We start from the raw sequence: 17,987 nt of genomic DNA on the forward strand, positions 1-17,987 counted from the left end.
TCTGCGGGGCGGGCACGACCACTGAGCAGCGCCCCAGCCTTTGCTCACTTTCTAATGGGGGTTGTCAGGGGATCGATGGAAGAACTCCTACCCCTTTTGAATAGAGTTTGCATTTTGTAGGAGTTCCAGGCTCACAGCAAAATCAAGAGGAAGGTGCAGAGGTTTCCCATGTGCTCCACCAGGCACAGCCTGCCGCCCTTTCAGCACCCTCACAACCCACAGAGCCGGGTCCTTCCCAAGACCACTGCCTGGGGCACACCATCCACACAGGGTTCCAGCCTGTTGGAATCCTGTGTGCCTCCATCTGTGTCCTTGGGTCGGCCTCACTGCCCCACACACCTTCCACACTGTGCCCACGCGTCCCTCCTACCCACAACCTGGCAGCCACTTGCCTGCCCACCTTTGCCTCTTAGGTGGGCTCCATGCCTGACCTTCTCCAGGCTCCTTTTTTTTTGGTGGTGCTGGGGATTGAACCCAGGGCCTGTGTATGCGAGGCAAGCACTCTACCCACTGAGCTACATCCCCACCAAGTTCCTTTTGTTTAGTAGAGTGCATTTACGATCCCTGAGGTCTTTCGATGGCCTGATAGTCCACGTCTTGTGTGATATGCACTCACCTCCTAAGGGCAGCTCGGCTGCTTCCAAGTTCTGGCAACTATGAATAAAGCTGCCGTAGACACCCATGCACAGGGTGGGTGTGGGCACGTTTTCAGTCTCCTTGTGTAAATACTGAGGAGTGTGACTGCTGGATCGTAGCTTTGTAAGCGAAACCAAACTGTCTTCCTGAGTGGTTGTGCCACTTTGAATCCCCACCAGCCACTCTTGTTTCCTTGCATCTTTCTCTGACATACAACATGTGGTGTTTTCATGTGCTTACTTTTTATCTGTAGTTCTACCTTGGTGTGTTAGTCAGGTTTTGCTTTACTGTGACCAAAATAGCTGACAAGATCAACTTATAGGAGGAAAGCTTATTTTGGCTCATGTTTCAGAGGTCTCAGTCTGTAGATGACTGACTGCACTGCTTTGGGCCCAAGGTAGAAGAGTGTGGCAAAGGAAAACTGTTCAGCTGGTGGCAGCCAGGAAGCGGGCTGGGTGGGGGAAGGGGCCGGGGCTGCGGGGAGCATGCATCCTTCCAGGACATTCCCCCAGTGCCCACCTCCTCCAGCCACACCCCACTGACCCACTCCCCACCCAGTCAGTCCACTCAGACTAGGATGGACTGATGAGGTAACAGCCGTCACGGGCTCAGTTGTCCCACCTCTGAACATTTCCTGCATCAGCACAGCAGCTCTGGGGACATCCAAACCATGACATTCACGTGGTTAGTTGTCTTTTCACATCTCTGGCCCATTTTCCAATTAGGTTGCTTCTTTCTTTCTTTTTTTTTTTTTTTTTTTATTTTTCCGTAGAGGCACTTAAATTTATTCAGGAAAGCAAGGAGTACACATTCTTGAGCGAGAGCGCTGTTTCCACATGGTTGGAATGTGGACGTCTCTGTGCATGCTGGAGAGCTGTCCTGTATCAGATGTCTTCTCAGTGTCCTCTCCCTTCTGCAGCTTGCCTTTCCATTCCCTTTTCTGACCCTTGCAGAGCAGAAGTTCTGCATCACGGAATTGCAGCTGTAGTTACTCACTTCGTGGTTATGCCCTGAGTGCTGTGTTTGACGCTGGCTCTGGGGTCCACCTCTGTTCCCTTCTGCAAAGGCAGGAGGTTTGTGCCTGCGTGTACAGCCATGGCTCTTCTGTCAGAGACCCCCGACTCTATTTATGTGGGTCTGTTTCTAGGTGTGACTTGCTTTTTTATTCTTTTAGTTGTGTCTTTTGACAAATAGAAATTCTTTATTTTTATGTATTTATTTTAGTTGTCGATGGACTTTTATTTTACTTATTTATTTATATGTGGTGCTGAAAATTGAACCCAGTGCCTCACACATACCAGGCAAGCACTCTACCTCTGAGCCACTGCCCCAGCCCCTACAAATAGAAATTCTTAATTCTAATTCAGACCAATTTTTTCCTGTGTGGTACTGCTTTTTGTTTTATTGAAGAAATGTCACCCTGCCCTCAAATCATGGGATGCTCTAAAAACTCGTTTGCTCTGCCTTTCATTTGAAGTTTATGATATGCCTGGGGTTCACTCTAGCTCTGCAGTGGGTGGAAGTAAGACTCCTGTTTCCATTAGGCACGACTGCAGTGAGGCCCTCTGCCCCAGGTTGCAAGCTGGTCTGAGCTGTCCGAGGTGGAGTTCCCACGTGCTGGACAGCATGGATAACGGAAGTCTAGCATTCGTTGCCAGCTGGTTCCCAAGGCTCAGGAGTACGGGTTGGAACCTGGAAAGCCACCTGCCTTGGGTCTCATACCCCAGGGGACAGAAGAACTCACTGGACTAGATCATTGGAGGACATCCTGTTTATAGGGACAGAAACAGAGCCCATCTGCTCCAGCGTGTCCCTAGGGGTCTCAGAATGCTGCCCTCCTAGCATGCCCTCTGGATTCCCAAGAATCCATGTGAGGAAGGGGAGAACTATCCTGCAAAGTTGGGCTGACCCAGAACCCTCAGGCAGCCAGACTGCGGGCTGGCTGCCTTTGGGACACTTGCTCTCTGGGTATTCCTCTTTGAAAACTCTAGTACAAGAGGCATCATCTCCTTTTCCTCTGGCTTCCAGAATTTGGGAAAGAGGCTGTTTGGCAAGTAGGCCAGCTGGCAGTGCTGGCCGGGCCGAGCAAACATGAGCAGTGCCTGCTGGGCTAGCTTCAGGCACACGGCCCTGTGCTAGAGACAGGTGATGCTGGCAAGTCTCTTTTTCATAAGACTGGACTCCACAAGGCCGGGGCCTCCCTTGGCTGGGACTCGGCCACACCTTGCTCTCCAGGAGGAAGAACTCTGCCTTCATCCAAAGAACCTCACAGACCCCTCTCAGGAAGCGGTCGTCGGCAGTCTGGGGTAGCAAGTCCAGGTGGCCAGCCAGCAGAAGTGCACTAGGGCAAGTGGGACCCTGCCTGAGTTCCTGTCCCTGCCGCCAGGAGGCCTCCTGGCACCAAGGGGTGGAAAAGATTTATGGTCCTGCCTGGCACTACCATCCAGGTTGAGGACATACCATCCCGTGGCACCCTGGCTCCCTGGTAGGGATGGCCAGGAGATTCTCAGTGTGGCTCCTGACTGGGGCTCCTGGCTGCAACCTACAGGCCAGGGCGGGCAGCCCCTCAGGACCGGCAGCCCCTTGCCGGAGCCACCCTGGAGGGGCTGCTGCTGCAGTTTAACTCAGAGCACTAGTAGCTACATCTCAGAGGCCCTCCCAGCAGTCCTCAGAGCTTCTGTGTTCCTCTAAAAAACACCTGCAGCTTAAAATATGATATGGTTGCCAGGTACTGCACACATGCCTCTCATCCTAGTCATGGTGAGGCTGAGGTGGGAGGTGGCTTGGGCCCAGGAGTTCTGGTCCGGGTAGCCTAGCCTTGTCTCAGAATGTGTAGACGCATGTTTATGTACGTACAGTGCTCTCACTACTTAACTCTGGATTGCTCACTTGGGGGAAGTCTGGTTCAGAATGGTCACAGCTCAGTGTGCCCTATCTGAGGGACAGCTATGAGGTCCTTCCACGTTCCCTGCTTAGCATCAGGCTCTGGGGTCCTTTTCCACCCAGCCTAGGTGCTCCTTATCACTGCTACAATGCAGCGAGTCAGCTTCCAGAGCGAGTGAACCATAGCATGCTACCTTGAGAGACACAAAATGTGAAAAGATGGCGTCTTTGTGTGGGTGAGCAAGACTTGACTCCTGGCAGCCCTGCCAATCTGCAGCTGTACTCTGGCATACTGCCTCTGCCCAGTGTGTGTGTGTGTGTGTGTGTGTGTGTGTGTGTGTGGTGTGTGTGGTGTGTGTGGTGTGTGTGGGTGGTGTGTGTGTGTGTGGTGGTGTGTGTGTGTGGTGTGTGTGTGTGTGGTGTGTGTGGGTGGTGTGTGTGTGTGTGGTGTGTGTGGGTGGTGTGTGTGTGTGTGGTGTGTGTGTGTGTGTGGTGTGTGTGTGTGTGTGGTGTGTGTGTGTAAGATGTAAGGATGCAGAGATTCAATTTGTGCATGTCAGCAGGAGATGAAGGGGCTGCCCATCTTGGGACCACACCTCCGGTCTCCTCCAGGTGAGAGGAAATGGCAACCTCCACCTCCACTTCCCCACAGGGAGGTGGGAGAGGCTGCAGTGCCTTCCAGGGGCTCTGACCTCTGGTCCCCTCACCTGTCTGCAGAAGTGGCTGCCAGGACAGATTTCTGTGATTGGTGATTATATTCTTAGGCCCAGTACTGCTGCTGACCAGTGACAACATCAAACAGCGCCTTGGCTCGGCTGCTCTAGACAGGTGTGCTAGCCCCCAGCACCTGTTCACCACGTAGAAGATGGCTGCTGACCTTCGCTTCCACCTCTTAGCAATCCAGGCAGTCTGGACACGTACCCACTACCTCTGTGTCCTGCATCCCCATGCCCCAGTGTGTTCCCTGCCCACCCATACCACTGGGCACCCTTGGGCCTCCCAGTGGACCAGGTCTCTCCTGATGCTCCCCCAGCCACTGCCCTGCTGCAGCCTCTGCGCAGCTCATCCTCATCAAGAAAGGAAAGGCTGGGGATGTTGTGCAGAGAGTGGGAGTGAGGGCTGCCCTGCCTGAGGGAGGGGTAAGGCTAGCAGAGGAGCCACGGCTCTCTGGAGCTGTCCCCAGAGGCTGAGCACCTGCCTCTGGCTCAGCCTCCACGAGTACCGGCTGTCCAGCTGGCTGGGGCAGCAGGAGGACATCCACCGGATCGTGCTTTACCAAGCGGACTGCACACTCACACCCTGGACCCAGCGCTGCATCCGGCAGGCAGACTGCATCCTAATTGTGGGCCTGGGCGAGCAGGAGCCCACTGTGGGTGAGGTGAGCGCTGAGGGGGCTCCTTCTCAGAACTCCCTATTTCCCTTTGAAGGAGATGGGACCCAGGTATTGGACCCCTGCTTTAAACACATCGTGCTGGATTCGGTGCCTCTGGGGGTTTTAGCACAAAGCCCTGCAGGGGCCCTGCCCCGTGGCCTCTCGTGGAGTTGGAGCCTCTCTCAGCCTCACACTGCTAACAGTATGTGTATAAAGCACTCCTCTACAGGCTCATGACCCGATAGAAATATCTGGCCTATTCCAGATAATCCTGAGATTTCCTTTTTCCTCAACACTTGGGACCCATGAGCCTTTTCCATGTCGTTCCACTCATTTTTATGGCTGTCTTGTTTTCTGTTGGTGAGCACCCCACCATCTGCACACGCGTTCTCAGCCCGTGGACTGTGGACTCATTTCACAACACCAGCCATGTGCAAGGTGCTTCAGGGTGCCTACAACTGCTGACCACAGAGGTCTTCAGCTTTCCCAGATGTCGGCAGATTGTTGTCCTGGTTGCTTTCACAGGTTCCCCTTGTGCCTGTCTGAGCACTCCACACCCTTCCTAGTGCTGGGCACAGTCAGCCCTGCTTATCTCCTCCAGCTTGTGGTGTGAATCGGTGCTTCTTCACCCCTTGAGTTGGCATCCCCACCTCCTCCCTCTGCTGCACTGCTCTGGGCTCATCTCAAGCTTTTGCCTGGCCTCTCTAATCCTGGGGCAGCTAAAAATTCCTCCTCTCTGAAGTCTGTTCCCGTTCTGTAGGGGCAGTGCTCCCTGGAACGGCGAGTGCTGCCAGCAGCTCGTTGCAGAGGGCCGTGTGCCTTCATGGGGCAGTGCAAAGAGGTGGCACCCTGCCTTTGCACCCCCAGCTCCCCACGGCCACACTGACCACTCAGCATGCATGGCTAGGCAGGCCCTGTCAGAGCTTCAGCAGCCCCAGGACAGGCCATGTCACAGCCCGGATGTTACAGGGCCAGGGAGCCACTCTTGGACCCTGCCTAGAGCCCTCCTGCCCTCAGTACTCAGCATGCCTGGGCTGGCTGACGGGGCCCTGCTCTCCCCAGCTGGAGCGGATGCTGGAAAGCACAGCTGTGCGTGCCCAGAAGCAGCTGGTCCTGCTGCACAGGGAGGATGGCCCGGGGCCGGCCCACACCGTGGAATGGCTCAACATGCGGAGCTGGTGCTCCGGTCACCTCCACCTCCGCTGCCCACGCCGCGTCTTCTCTAGGAGGAGCTTGCCTAAGCTGGTGAGGCCTGGTGGGCTGCCCGTGGGTCCCTGGGCCCCTGCCCACACCTCCCCTGACTTCCTGCTTACAGGGTGCTTGAATGTGTAGACCCTCTTTCTCTCCATGCTGTCTGGCTCTGTTAAGAGGTTTGCCTCTTTTGCTCCTGGACTCTGGCTATAGGTTGGTATTTGCTTGACCTGGGGATCCTTGGGCCACGGCATGGTGCCAGCATGGTGGAGGCATAGCACAGAGAAGCCATCAGGTCCTGGGGGCACCAGTAAACCCAAGAGCTAGGCCTGAGGGGGTCAAGGGCTGAACCTGAGGGTCCCACACTCAGCCAAGTCCCTAAACCTTGAAGGTGTGGTCAGCCCTACCCAGCCCTAGGCCAGCCCTCGACCTGGTGGACTCAGGGCCCAGGTTGGAAGGAGCATGGTGGCTGCCTGTACACCACAGCCTATTCAGCCCCTGTAGCTCAGTGGACAGCGTCCTGATGGCTGCACCCCTGCCCAGGACCCGAGAGCACTGTCTACCAAAAGGACCTGTGAGGGACCCCCTGAGGGGCTCCACCTCTGCCCATTCTGGGCCTGCCTCATCACCCACATGCCCTCTGCCAGCATCCCCCCTGGGTGAGCCTGGGCTGGCTCTGGGGCCCCTGGGCATCGAGGTGCTGAGAGGGCGTGTCCTGGGTGAGGATTGAAGGAAGCCTGCGGAGACCACGCGACGAGGGGCCTGACGGTTCTCCAGCACAAGCCCGCGTCTTGTGCTGCCTTCTCAGATGGAGATGTATGAGCGTGTCTTCCAGCGACCCCCAGACCGGCACTCGGACTTCTCCCGCCTGGCCCGGGTGCTGACGGGCAACGCCATCGCCTTGGTGCTCGGAGGAGGGGGAGCACGGTGAGCCCTGCCCAGGTGCTGCGGCTGTGTGTGCAGTGCCCGCGCTCCTGCAGGGGCTGTGCAGCACTCCCACAGGACGATGCTGTCCCGCCACGGTGACCTCGGCCATCCTCAGGGGGCGTCCAGGTGGTCCGCAGGGGAGTGGCCTGCCCGGGGAGGCACCCGATGCCGGCAGGCCCAGCGGAGCGACCCGCTTCCTTGTAGCCAGTAGAGTAGAGGAGATGCTGAATCTTGAAGTTCCAGTGGGCTTTGCCTGGAAGCCTCTGCTGGCTTTTAGCCACCCGTGTTTCCTTTCCTCCAGAAAGAGTTGTCTTCCTCCACCAGCGTCCCCTCAGGCTCCTGCTGAGCTGCTTCCATCTTGAGGCACGTTGTGTGGAGTCAGGGCCTGATCCGCGTGCGAGCCAGTGAAGCATTTCTTAGTTCTTGGGCTGCAGGTTCCTTGGTTGCGGGGGGTGGTGGTGGCTATCGGGGATTGAACTCGGGCACTTGACCACCAAGTCACATCCCCAGCCCTATTTAGTATTATTTAGAGACAGGGTCTCACTGAGTTGCTTAGCACTTCGCTTTTGCTGAGGCTGGCTTTGAACTTATAATCCTCCTGCCTCAGCCTTCCCAGCCGCTGGGATTGCAGGCATGCACCACTGTAACTGGCCCTTAAAGGACTTTTAAACCCAAATTATTCCTAATCTGGGTCATTGGACCCTTATCACCTTCTCCTGAAGTCAGAGAGCACCATGGGGAGGGTGAGGCAGGCAGCCGCCGCCCTATGGTGAACCAGATGAGCGTGGAGCCTTACTGTGCCAGACCCGCACCCCCAGGGAGGCAGTACTGCGGCCACTGACTGGGCCCAGGGCGGGGGCTGGCACTGTTCTGCCAGGAGCCCCGCCTGCCTCCTGCACTTCCAGTTCTGAGCCAGGAGCTCAGCAGGGGTTCCTGGCCAAGCTCTGTGTGCTGAGTCCTGGCTGTTCTTGACCTTGTGGCAAAGTGATAGCACGATGTTTATTGTATTTGGGGGTCCTGGGGTGACTTTGCATCCTGCCCCACTTTTACTTCAATGACAAGGAGACTGGGCTAGAGGAGAGGCGTGATTACCCATGACCGGTCAAGCCCGGGAGAGGCCAGCATCCTCTCTGTAGGACTGGACAGCGGGCATGTAGAGCAGAAAGGCCAGACTCAGGCCTGGCTTGCAGGCCAGGCCAGCACCATCTCAATGAAAACACATTTTAATCAGAATGCACTTTAGAACTCATGGGGTTCTGTAAGGCACGGGGCAAAAAATGTCCTCTCTCAGTCTTTCCAGTGCCAAATCCAGAGTTCCCAGAAACACCCATTTCCACTACTCTGTGGCCATCTGCTTGCCTCCATTCCTGTTGTGCTGGTGGTCTGGTTTCTGCTGCTGCAGATGACTGGTTTCCTGGCCCTCCTACGCACTGTCTTGTTCTGTGTCCTCCTCATCTGTCTGCTCTGCTCCCTGCTTCCCAGTCATGGCCCCGGTGTGGCCCAAGCTGGCTGAGCCGGCACTTGCTGTTCCATCTGACACAGCTGTCATGTGACACTTGAGACCACTCCTCCTTCCTTGCTGTGTCTGCATCTGCTTGGCTTCTGGGTGACCGGTGCACCTGCAGACACTTGTGTTAGCTTTGGCACCCTCTGGGTAGGCTCAGACAGACCAGGCCAGCTCTGCTCACACAGGTCAGGGCTGCCTCCTCCAGCCTGCCGCCTCCTCGCTGTGGCTGCTCTCTAGCTGCTGGGATATCACCCTGGGAACTGCCTTTGGCTCCATTTCCTGGGTTGCACTGTCTTTCTCTGTCTCGACATGCTCATGGTTTTGGTGATATCCTAGAGAGAGAATTCATGGGAGGCCAAGATGTTAAGACTGTGCCTCTCACAAGACTATCATGCTTTCATGGTAGTTTGGCGGGGTATGGCCTTAAATACTTCCCAGGGCTCCATCATCTTTGTAGCTTTTCATATTGCTGTTGAGGGGGTCCATGCTGTTGTTCACGAGGCTTGGTTTTTCATCTGGAACCTTGCAGGACATTCTTGGTCCTTGGTATTCTGAAGTTACATGGGATGTGCCTTGGTGTGATTCTTTTTTATCCATTACACTGGACTCCTCTTGGGTCCTTTCAAATTTGGAAATTTCAGCCAGGTGGGGTGACATGCTCAGCTACTCTGGAGGCTAAGGCAGGAGGATTGCAAGTATAAGGCCACCTTCAGAGACTTAGTGAGACCCTGTCTCAAAAAGAGTGGGGGATGATCTGGGATTAGAGCACCCCTGGGTTTAATCCCATTAACTCCCTCCCTCCAATAAAACTCTGGGAAGTGTTTTATGTTTTACTTTTTAAAGTAATGTTTGCTTCTTTCTTTTCTGTTTTCCTGGAGCTCCTACGGGTCAGGCATCGGCGTCCTAGATGGATTCTCTTCCTTCTCTGACCTTTTCTTTACCTTGTTGTCCACCTCTATATTCCAGTAAATTTCTCTGCTAAAATGCCTCTGATGCAGAGGTATTTCTCTCTTTCTCGTCTTCCTGCCTCCCAAGTACAGCTGCCCCTGGGATGCATGAGGGCAGGCCCCTTGCTGGCTCTGCTGGCTGCCCACGTCTCCCACCGAGTGCTGGTGCCTCTGGCTCTGTGCTTGTGACAGGCTGTGTGAAGTTCGTGTCCTCGGCTGTGGGTGCAGTGAGCTCAGGCGTGCTCCCTTGAGCACCTCCTTCCTCGCTGTGTGAAGTTCGTGTCCTCGGCTATGGGTGCAGGGAGCTCAGGCGTGCTCCCTTGAGCACCTCCTTCCTCGCTGTGTGAAGTTCGTGTCCTCGGCTGTGGGTGCAGGGAGCTCAGGCGTGCTCCCTTGAGCACCTCCTTCCTCGCTGTGTGAAGTTGGTGTCCTCGGCTGTGGGTGCAGTGAGCTCAGGCGTGCTCCCTTGAGCACCTCCTTCCTCGCTGTGTGAAGTTCGTGTCCTCGGCTATGGGTGCAGGGAGCTCAGGCGTGCTCCCTTGAGCACCTCCTTCCTCGCTGTGTGAAGTTGGTGTCCTCGGCTATGGGTGCAGGGAGCTCAGGCGTGCTCCCTTGAGCACCTCCTTCCTCGCTGTGTGAAGTTGGTGTCCTCGGCTGTGGGTGCAGGGAGCTCAGGCGTGCTCCCTTGAGCACCTCCTTCCTCGCTGTGTGAAGTTCGTGTCCTCGGCTGTGGGTGCAGGGAGCTCAGGCGTGCTCCCTTGAGCACCTCCTTCCTCGCTGTGTGAAGTTGGTGTCCTCGGCTGTGGGTGCAGGGAGCTCAGGCGTGCTCCCTTGAGCACCTCCTTCCTCGCTGTGTGAAGTTGGTGTCCTCGGCTGTGGGTGCAGGGAGCTCAGGCGTGCTCCCTTGAGCACCTCCTTCCTCACTGTGTGAAGTTGGTGTCCTCGGCTGTGGGTGCAGGGAGCTCAGGCGTGCTCCCTTGAGCACCTCCTTCTTCGCCCCTCTTATTTTGGTAGGCATTTGGGCTGTTTCTTGCTTTTGATTTTTAGAAGTGAAAGGATAATAACACTCTTTATGTGGGTGTGTTTTCTTTCCTTTCAGGCAAAGGCCTGGGAGTGGAATTACCTGGCCACGGGGGTAGCTATGCCATTTTACTCCCACCACCCACGTGAGAGTTTAGTTTCCCATGTTCTTGGTACTGTCAGTCTTTGAACAGTAGCCACTCTGGTGGGTGTGCAGTGGTCTCCTTGTGGTTCTGATTTGCACCTCCCTGAGGGCAGGACATGGAGCTTCTCCTTTTGTAGGTGTGCTGGTTGGCCGTGTGTGTGTGTGTGTGTGTGTGTGTGTGTGTGTGTGTGTCTGTGTCTGTGTCCTTTTTTTTTTTTTTTTTGGTTCTGGGGATTGAACCCTGGGGGTGCTTTACCACTGAACTATGCCCCTAGCCATTTTTGTTTTCATTTTGAGACAGGGCCTGGCTAAGCCTGGCCTTGAACTTGCGATCTCCTGCCTCAGCTTCCAGAGTGGCTGGAGTTATAGGTGTGCCCAGCTGTCATCTCTTCATATCTTGCTCTCCTCCCTTTCCTTGCTCTCTGGGCTTGAAACGCCCATAAATTAGACCTTTGTGCCAGATCCCTTGCTTCTGAAGCTCCCTCCCTGCGTACACATTCGGTGCTCTTGCTGCCTGTGAGTCAGTGAGCACTGCTCTGACGTCCTAGATGGCACAACACTCCCTCAGCATGTCGCCTGCGCTGCGCTCGGTCACCGAGCTCTCCCGCTCCGTCGACCTGGCTTTCACGTCTAGACCTGCATTTGTTTCACAGTCTCAGGTTCTGTGCCCACTCGTCAGTCGGGTCTTTCCTTCACTCTTTCTGTAGTGGTTCTTGAGCATTTAATTGTCACGTGCTTTCACGTTAGCCCTTCCTGAGTGCACACTTACGGACACTCACGTGGCTGTGCAGCCATTAGCACCACCCAGAGCACTTTGGTCCCACCACCAGACTCAGCCCCAGAGCTCCAGCTTCCACTGCCCTGTCCCCCCATCTGCTGGCTCTGTCCCCGTGCAGCTGCATGTTCCAGGTCCCTTGTGGCATGGCAACATGCAGCCCTTGTCCCTGTGCTCTGCCTTCTCACCAAGTGCACCAGTGTGCACGCCACGAATGCACCTCCTACCTTTTGTCCTCCGCTCATCTGCCTGTGGACCTGTGGCAGTTCCCACCTTTGGCTCCTGGGGGCTTCGAGCACCACCATTCTAAAGCCCAGTGCCTGATACCTCTGTTGCCTGGGCTCCCTCTGGGCCACTTCTGTTGTCTGTGTTTCCTGTCGGTTTGTGGCCAGTGGTTCTTGTGTGGCTGTTAGTCCTCCCACATGGAAACGGCAGTGATGAGTGCAGGCTCTGGGTGACAAGTTCAGCCTGGGTTGTAAGTGGTCAGAAGCTGGCTTCCTGGGGCTGGGGATACAGCTCAGTCAGTAGAGTGCTTGCCTTGCAAGCACAAGGCCCTGGGTTCGATCCCCAGCACCGCAAAAAAAAAAAAAAAAAAAAAAGCTGGCTTCCTGGTCTCTGAGAGGGCTGTTCCATTTCTGGCTTGCTCTGACTCCTGGGGTGGCCCCGAGGGTGCTTATCAGGACCTCCCACAGAAAGGGGTCCTCAGTACCGCTTTTCCTCATTCCCAAGTGAGTCTGGCAAGAGTCCTGTTCAACTCTACCACCTCTGCCATGCCTTCCCTCCATGCTGGAGTGGCAGGTGTGTGCAGGCGGAGGCCAGCCCCTCCTCCCCATCCCAGCCACGGTCTCCTTGGGATCTGAAGTCATCTCCAGCCTCCCTCTCTGCATCGCCATCTTCGCCCATCCTCTGCGAGCTGTGCAAGAGCAGGGACAAGGAGTGGGTGGGTCTCAAGCAGCCACCTCTGGTCTTCTCTGGGCACAGCGGGGCTGAGCCTGGTGATGGCACTTACTTCCTTTCTGTGCTCCTGGCTGCCGAAGAGGCTGCGCCCAGGTGGGCATCCTCAGGGCGCTGGCAGAGTACGGCATCCCTGTGGACATGGTCGGAGGGACATCCATTGGGGCCTTCATGGGTGCCCTGTACTCTGAGGAGCGGAACTACAGCCAGATGCGAATTCGGGCCAAGCAGTGGGCTGAGGTAAGTGGGTACACTTCCCCTTCGGGAAGACCCTGGTCTCCCAGAAACAGCCCCACAGGCTTGAGGGGCAAAGGGAGCGCATGCAGGAAAGGACACTGCTGCTGGTGGGAGGCGGTCTGATGGAGGCCACTGAGTGAGCACGGAGCGGCCCGCACCACTGGCGGCAGGGCCGATGCAGAGAGGGAGGCTGGGGGCTCCAGTTCTTGGGACGGAGGCCTAGCCCACCCCACAGGGCCACGGCAGGGCAGGAGGGCCCTGGGGTCAGTCAGAAGCAGAAAGGAACAAGGTGGCCTGGGCTTGGGCAGCCGAGCTGCGTAGGACTGTGGGGTCATTCCAGCAGGCCCTGGGTGATGTAGGGCAGGGAGTGTTGGCTTGCTGTGAGTCAGATGAGGGAGAGGCCAGGCGTGAACTCTGCCCAGCAGGGAGAATCTGGCTTTGTCTTAAATGGGCACCAAATGTAGAATCAGAGGAAGCAGAACCGGCTCCCCAGCTCAGGCTCTGCAGTGGGTCAGCTCTGCGGGCCTCTGCTGCTGTGCTGCTTCTTCCAAACAACCGAGCGCTATTGAAGCCATGAGTGGGATCAAACGTGTTTGTGCTTTCCTTTTTAAAAGAGAGGAAAAGTGTCCATCCTCCCAGCATAAGCTCCTGGACTGGGTCATCTGCTGTGCTCATGGAGCCTGGCACCCTGCAGTAGGGCTTCCCGGTCCAGGAGTGGTTCTTCCCTGAAACAAGCCCCCCAGGCACTCTTTAAAGGCCACTCCAGAGAGAGGGGCAATTACTAGGGATGGCCTCTAAGAGCACTGGTCACAGGACATTGTGTACAGTGGGCAGAAAACGGCTTATCAAGGGTCTAGTCCCTTGCCGGGAGACAGACTCAGGACCAGCAGGACATCCTCTCTTTTACCTCCCTCTGCCAGTCTGGTCCTGGGGACCAGGTATGGGAATGGCTGGGACACTTTGGGCTGGTTCTTCTGCCATCCTGAGGGTATGCTGGTCTGTGGAACCCTGCCAGGGTGGCCACCCTGCAGGGAGCCTCCTCTGGGCAGGGTGGGACAAGCCTGTGCCTGCCTGCACCACACTGAGGAGATGGGGTGGCAATGGGGCTTCCTCAGAAGTGGGCCCAGGTCCTGGGCACAGCCCCAAGCTGCCCTGGTCCTCGTCTGGGAGCACCAGCTCTCTTGCTTGCCGTGAAGGAGGGTCTTCGTGCACTGTGAGCACAGGGGCCTCTCCTGCTAGCGGGGCCCTGGCCATCCTGCCCGTTTGAGCCAGGCGCCCTGCACAAGGCAGCAGGGAGCGCCTGCCTTTCCCTCCTGGCCCTGGAGTCAGAGGCCGGCCTTGAGACCGGCTGCTCTCCACGGGGGCCAGTCACAGTCATGCTTAGTGCTCTGCCTGGCCCCACCCAGAGCCACCAGCAGAACAAGGGCCAGTGGGCAGGGCATCCTCATGGAGGGGTGGGGTCAGCCCCCATATCTCACTGGCCATATGCCATCCCTGGGGACCTCAGTGAGACAAGCAGGCGGGCCTGAGTTCCTCCTGCCCTTGCCCACCCCGACTGGTGCCCATACTGCGGGCAGACCCGGAGGCCATGGCACAAGTGTACTATGAAGCCCACGAGGGCCAGAGGATGTGGGGCTGGTTCCCAGCTTTTAGGCCCTGGGGGTTTCCACTGCTCTGTGCCCGCAGTGTCGCTCCCCTAAGAACCCAGGCAGCCTAGGCCTGAGGACACGCCTGGACACCCATGTTCTGTTGCTGGAAGCACATGCGCGTGCCCATATCCTGCCCCGGAGAGGGCCTGCAGACCCAGGCCTGAGCCCCTCTGCAGAGACTGTTGTGTTCCCAGGACATGACATCAGTGGTAAAGACCATCCTGGACCTGACCTACCCGATCACGTCCATGTTCTCTGGAGCAGGCTTCAACAGCAGCATCTGCAGCATCTTCAGGGACCGGCAGATTGAGGTGCTTCTCCAGGGATGCCCTGGGGGCCACGCCACGCTTGGCTGGCACTGGGTACTTGCCCTCCGTGCCCTCCTCCTCCTGACAGGGGCAGGGCATCCCTGAGGTCCCCTGAGCCCTGTACTCCCCACAGGACCTGTGGCTCCCATACTTTGCCATCACCACTGACATCACAGCCTCCGCCATGCGGGTCCACACCGATGGTGAGTGCTGCCTCTGGAGCAGGGCGTTGCGGGGCCAGCCCAGGAGGCCAGTGGCGCAGGGTGCGGGCAGGCACGGGAGCACGGGAGGAGGAGAGGGACGGCAGCTCTGTGAGGCTGCCACAGAGACGAGGTTGGGCAGGTCTGCATGGGAAGGGCACCCCAGGCAGGAGGGGTCGGGCAGGTGGCAGTCAGGGTGTCCAGGTGGACAGAGGGCCCCTGTGGGGAAGAAGGAGGGAGGGATGCACTCAGGCGCAGGGACCTTAGGGCTGAGCAACCACTGGGAGAACTGGACAGTGGTGCATGCGGAGGCCCAGAGGAAGACCTCAAGTCTGTGTTCTCCTGGACCCTCACATGCATGAGGGGGTCCATCTGCTGACCCTGGCCCCCTCCATGGAGATGGGGCTTGTGGGCACCTGGCCCATCCAAGGTTGAGGCCCAGGGCAGGGACCTATAGTGGGCAGCGAAAGGTTCCTCCCTGGCCCCTCCCCACTAGACCCTCTTGGCCCCCAGGTTCTCTGTGGCGGTACGTGCGTGCCAGCATGTCCCTGTCAGGTTACATGCCACCCCTCTGCGATCCCAAAGACGGACACCTGCTGATGGATGGGGGCTATATCAACAACCTCCCAGGTACTATAAAGGGCTGGGGCTCCTGCCCACTGGCACGCAGCAGCTTGGTCACTCGTTCCACTCATGGCTGTCTGCCAGGGCTGCCTCCACACCAGGAAGGCTGGGGTGGCACACGTTTTCCTTGAAGTGTGCCAAAGGAGAATGTCAGGCTGGCGTCAGAGTCCTAAGAACACACACACTTGTGCACAGGGACGCGCGTGCATGGTGTGCTCCCAGCATACGGAGCTGCCTGTCGCACAGCAGTGCACAGGACGAGGGCCAGGCAGACACACCAAGAGCAATTAAGTCCCATCTGCACCCACAGCCAGGTGCTAATGGCCTGCAGGTGCCCGCTCTGCTGCGGGCAAGGCCCTGCCTGCCACCGGTTGGACGTGTGCTCAGAGGGCCCTGACAGGGCTCTCTTCATACGGCTGCCACGCAGCGGGTCACAGGCTTCCTGCCTCCTCAGGCCCAGCTGTGACACGAGAGGAGCCAGGCCCCAAGGGGCAGTGCTCCAGGGCTTAGTGAGGCAGGGTCTAGCCCCATCCCAGCGGGCTCTGGGGTGCCCCTTGGGGTGCCACCTTGTGCCCTGGCTCTGCATACCCTGGCCCAGGTTTTAACCAGAGCTGCCTCCTCCTCCCCAGCGGATGTGGCCAGATCCATGGGGGCAAAGGTGGTGATCGCCATCGACGTTGGCAGCCGCGACGAGACAGACCTCACCAACTACGGCGATGCGCTCTCTGGGTGGTGGCTGCTGTGGAAACGCTGGAACCCCCTGGCCACCAGAGTCAAGGTGGGGTGGTGCCAGGTGGCTTCTGAGCCCATGCCCTCCCCTGGGAGCAGGCTGTGGAGCGCCTCCCAAGCTGAGTCCTGCAGACCTGGGTCACTCACTATCACTGCCTAGGCCCTGGCCAGCCCTGGGGAAAATCACCAGAACACACCTCCAGGCCAGCCCAGGGCCTGGCTTGAGCAGGAGGGACTAGGAGGAAGGGGCCTGGCAGGAGTCTCAAGCTGACTCTCTAGGTGCTGAACATGGCGGAGATTCAGACGCGCCTGGCCTACGTGTGCTGTGTCCGGCAGCTGGAGATGGTGAAGAGCAGTGACTACTGCGAGTGCCTGCGGCCCCCCATTGACAGCTATCGCACCCTGGACTTCGGCAAGTTTGATGAGATCTGTGTGAGTGTCAGCCGCTGGCCCCAGGAGCAGCCGTGTCCAGGGGCCGCACTCCGGTGGTCACTCCCTTCCCAGCCTCCTGAGAGCAAGGGAAGTGGGGGCTCCTGTACCTCACAGCAGGCCTACGTGTGTGCAGGAAGTGGGCTACCAGCATGGGCGGACAGTGTTTGACATCTGGCGTCGCAGTGGAGTGCTGGAGAAGATGCTGCAGGACCGGCAGGGGACACACAAGAGGAAGGCCTGCGCAGTGAGAGGGCAGGGGGTCTGGCAGGGCAGGGTCCACAGCTGCCTGGACGGGCTGGCAGAGGCCCCTCCAGGGCAGCCCTGTGGTAGGCAGTGTGCCAGGCAGGGGACTAACCTGTGCCTTATACTCCAGATCCTCACCTGCCCCAATGCCTCCTTCACGGACCTTGCTGAGATCGTGTCCCGCATCGAGCCTGCCAAGGTGGCCACAGTGGACGGTGAGTGGGTCACCCCGGTGGTGGGCCTGCACCATGGAGGGTGGTCTGCTGACACTGTGTGCCTAGGCCCCACAGGTCGCCACCCCTGCCCTCAGGACGTCACCCACACTGCGATCAGCCAGCTCGAGGGCTCAAGACTCCAAGAGCTTCTGGCCAGCAGAGTGTCCCCGCAGTAATGAGACAGTCCCCCTTACCCCAGGCTTCCCAGGCCTCTCCCACACCTGCCCCATACCTCAGCGGTGAGGGTTGGCCTGGGTGGAGCCACTGAGCCAGAGGGGGGCCCAGCATCCACCATGCTGCATCCCAGGCCCTGCACTGGGGGCTGGGACCAGCTACTTTACTTGCAGCAGAACAGCATGTCTTCTTTTGAAAAGGGACCTGAGAGTCCCTCGTGGCTGCCAGAATCAGAAAGCCTCAGGCACTGAGCTGCTTGTGTTCTGGCTGGCACTGCAACCTCTGCTCCTGAGGCTGGGCTAGTGCCCAGGCTTTTCATGCCTGGTCGAGTGGGTGAAGAGGTCTTTGTGGAAGACCCTCCAAGTATTGGGTTGGGGCTGAGAACAAAGCCAGGTGTGATGCACACAGGGGCTGATCTGCAGCAGCTCCCTCTGGCAACAGTGGGATGTTCCTCTGTGCAGGGACCTCTGCCTCTGAGTAAGGGCTAGGGTGGGTGACCAGGTTCTGCCGCTGAGTTTCACTGTGGCAGACACAGCCCCTGTCCTTAGAAAGGGGAACCAATGTGGCCCTCCTCTCTGCTCCAGACGAATCTGACTACCAAACTGAGTACGAGGAGGAGCTGCCAGAAATCCCCAAGGACACATACGCTGACTTCCAGAGCCCCCGGGGGGAGCTGGGCTCTGACTCGGTGAGCTGCTGGGCCCGGTACTTCCAGCGCCCTTTGGCTGGGCCAGTTCTCAGGCCCCAGGCAGGGGTCTGCCTTAGGGTCCTGCTCTGGGTTTGCTGCCCACACGTGTAACATGGCCCAGGATCAGTCCT

At 57.8% G+C, this 17,987-nt stretch overlaps 1 protein-coding gene across 2 annotated transcripts in view; it reads left to right on the forward strand.

Annotated features, from left to right (window-relative positions):
* Pnpla7 (patatin like phospholipase domain containing 7) overlaps nt 1–17,987 on the forward strand; it is a 72,253-nt gene that overhangs the window by 53,569 nt on the left and 697 nt on the right. For both annotated transcript variants that reach the window (XM_047524322.1, XM_047524323.1), the window contains 13 exons: nt 4,284–4,347; nt 4,729–4,897; nt 5,954–6,136; nt 6,891–7,009; nt 12,441–12,597; nt 14,438–14,554; nt 14,685–14,754; nt 15,265–15,381; nt 16,005–16,153; nt 16,384–16,536; nt 16,670–16,780; nt 16,910–16,994; nt 17,753–17,856. In XM_047524322.1, coding sequence (XP_047380278.1) covers nt 4,284–4,347; nt 4,729–4,897; nt 5,954–6,136; nt 6,891–7,009; nt 12,441–12,597; nt 14,438–14,554; nt 14,685–14,754; nt 15,265–15,381; nt 16,005–16,153; nt 16,384–16,536; nt 16,670–16,780; nt 16,910–16,994; nt 17,753–17,856 — 1,598 coding nt within the window. The remainder of the gene's footprint in view (nt 1–4,283; nt 4,348–4,728; nt 4,898–5,953; nt 6,137–6,890; nt 7,010–12,440; nt 12,598–14,437; nt 14,555–14,684; nt 14,755–15,264; nt 15,382–16,004; nt 16,154–16,383; nt 16,537–16,669; nt 16,781–16,909; nt 16,995–17,752; nt 17,857–17,987) is intronic.

The sequence above is a fragment of the Sciurus carolinensis genome, chromosome 14 (genome assembly GCF_902686445.1).
Source record: "Sciurus carolinensis chromosome 14, mSciCar1.2, whole genome shotgun sequence".
In the NCBI taxonomy this organism is placed as follows: Eukaryota; Metazoa; Chordata; class Mammalia; order Rodentia; family Sciuridae; genus Sciurus; species Sciurus carolinensis.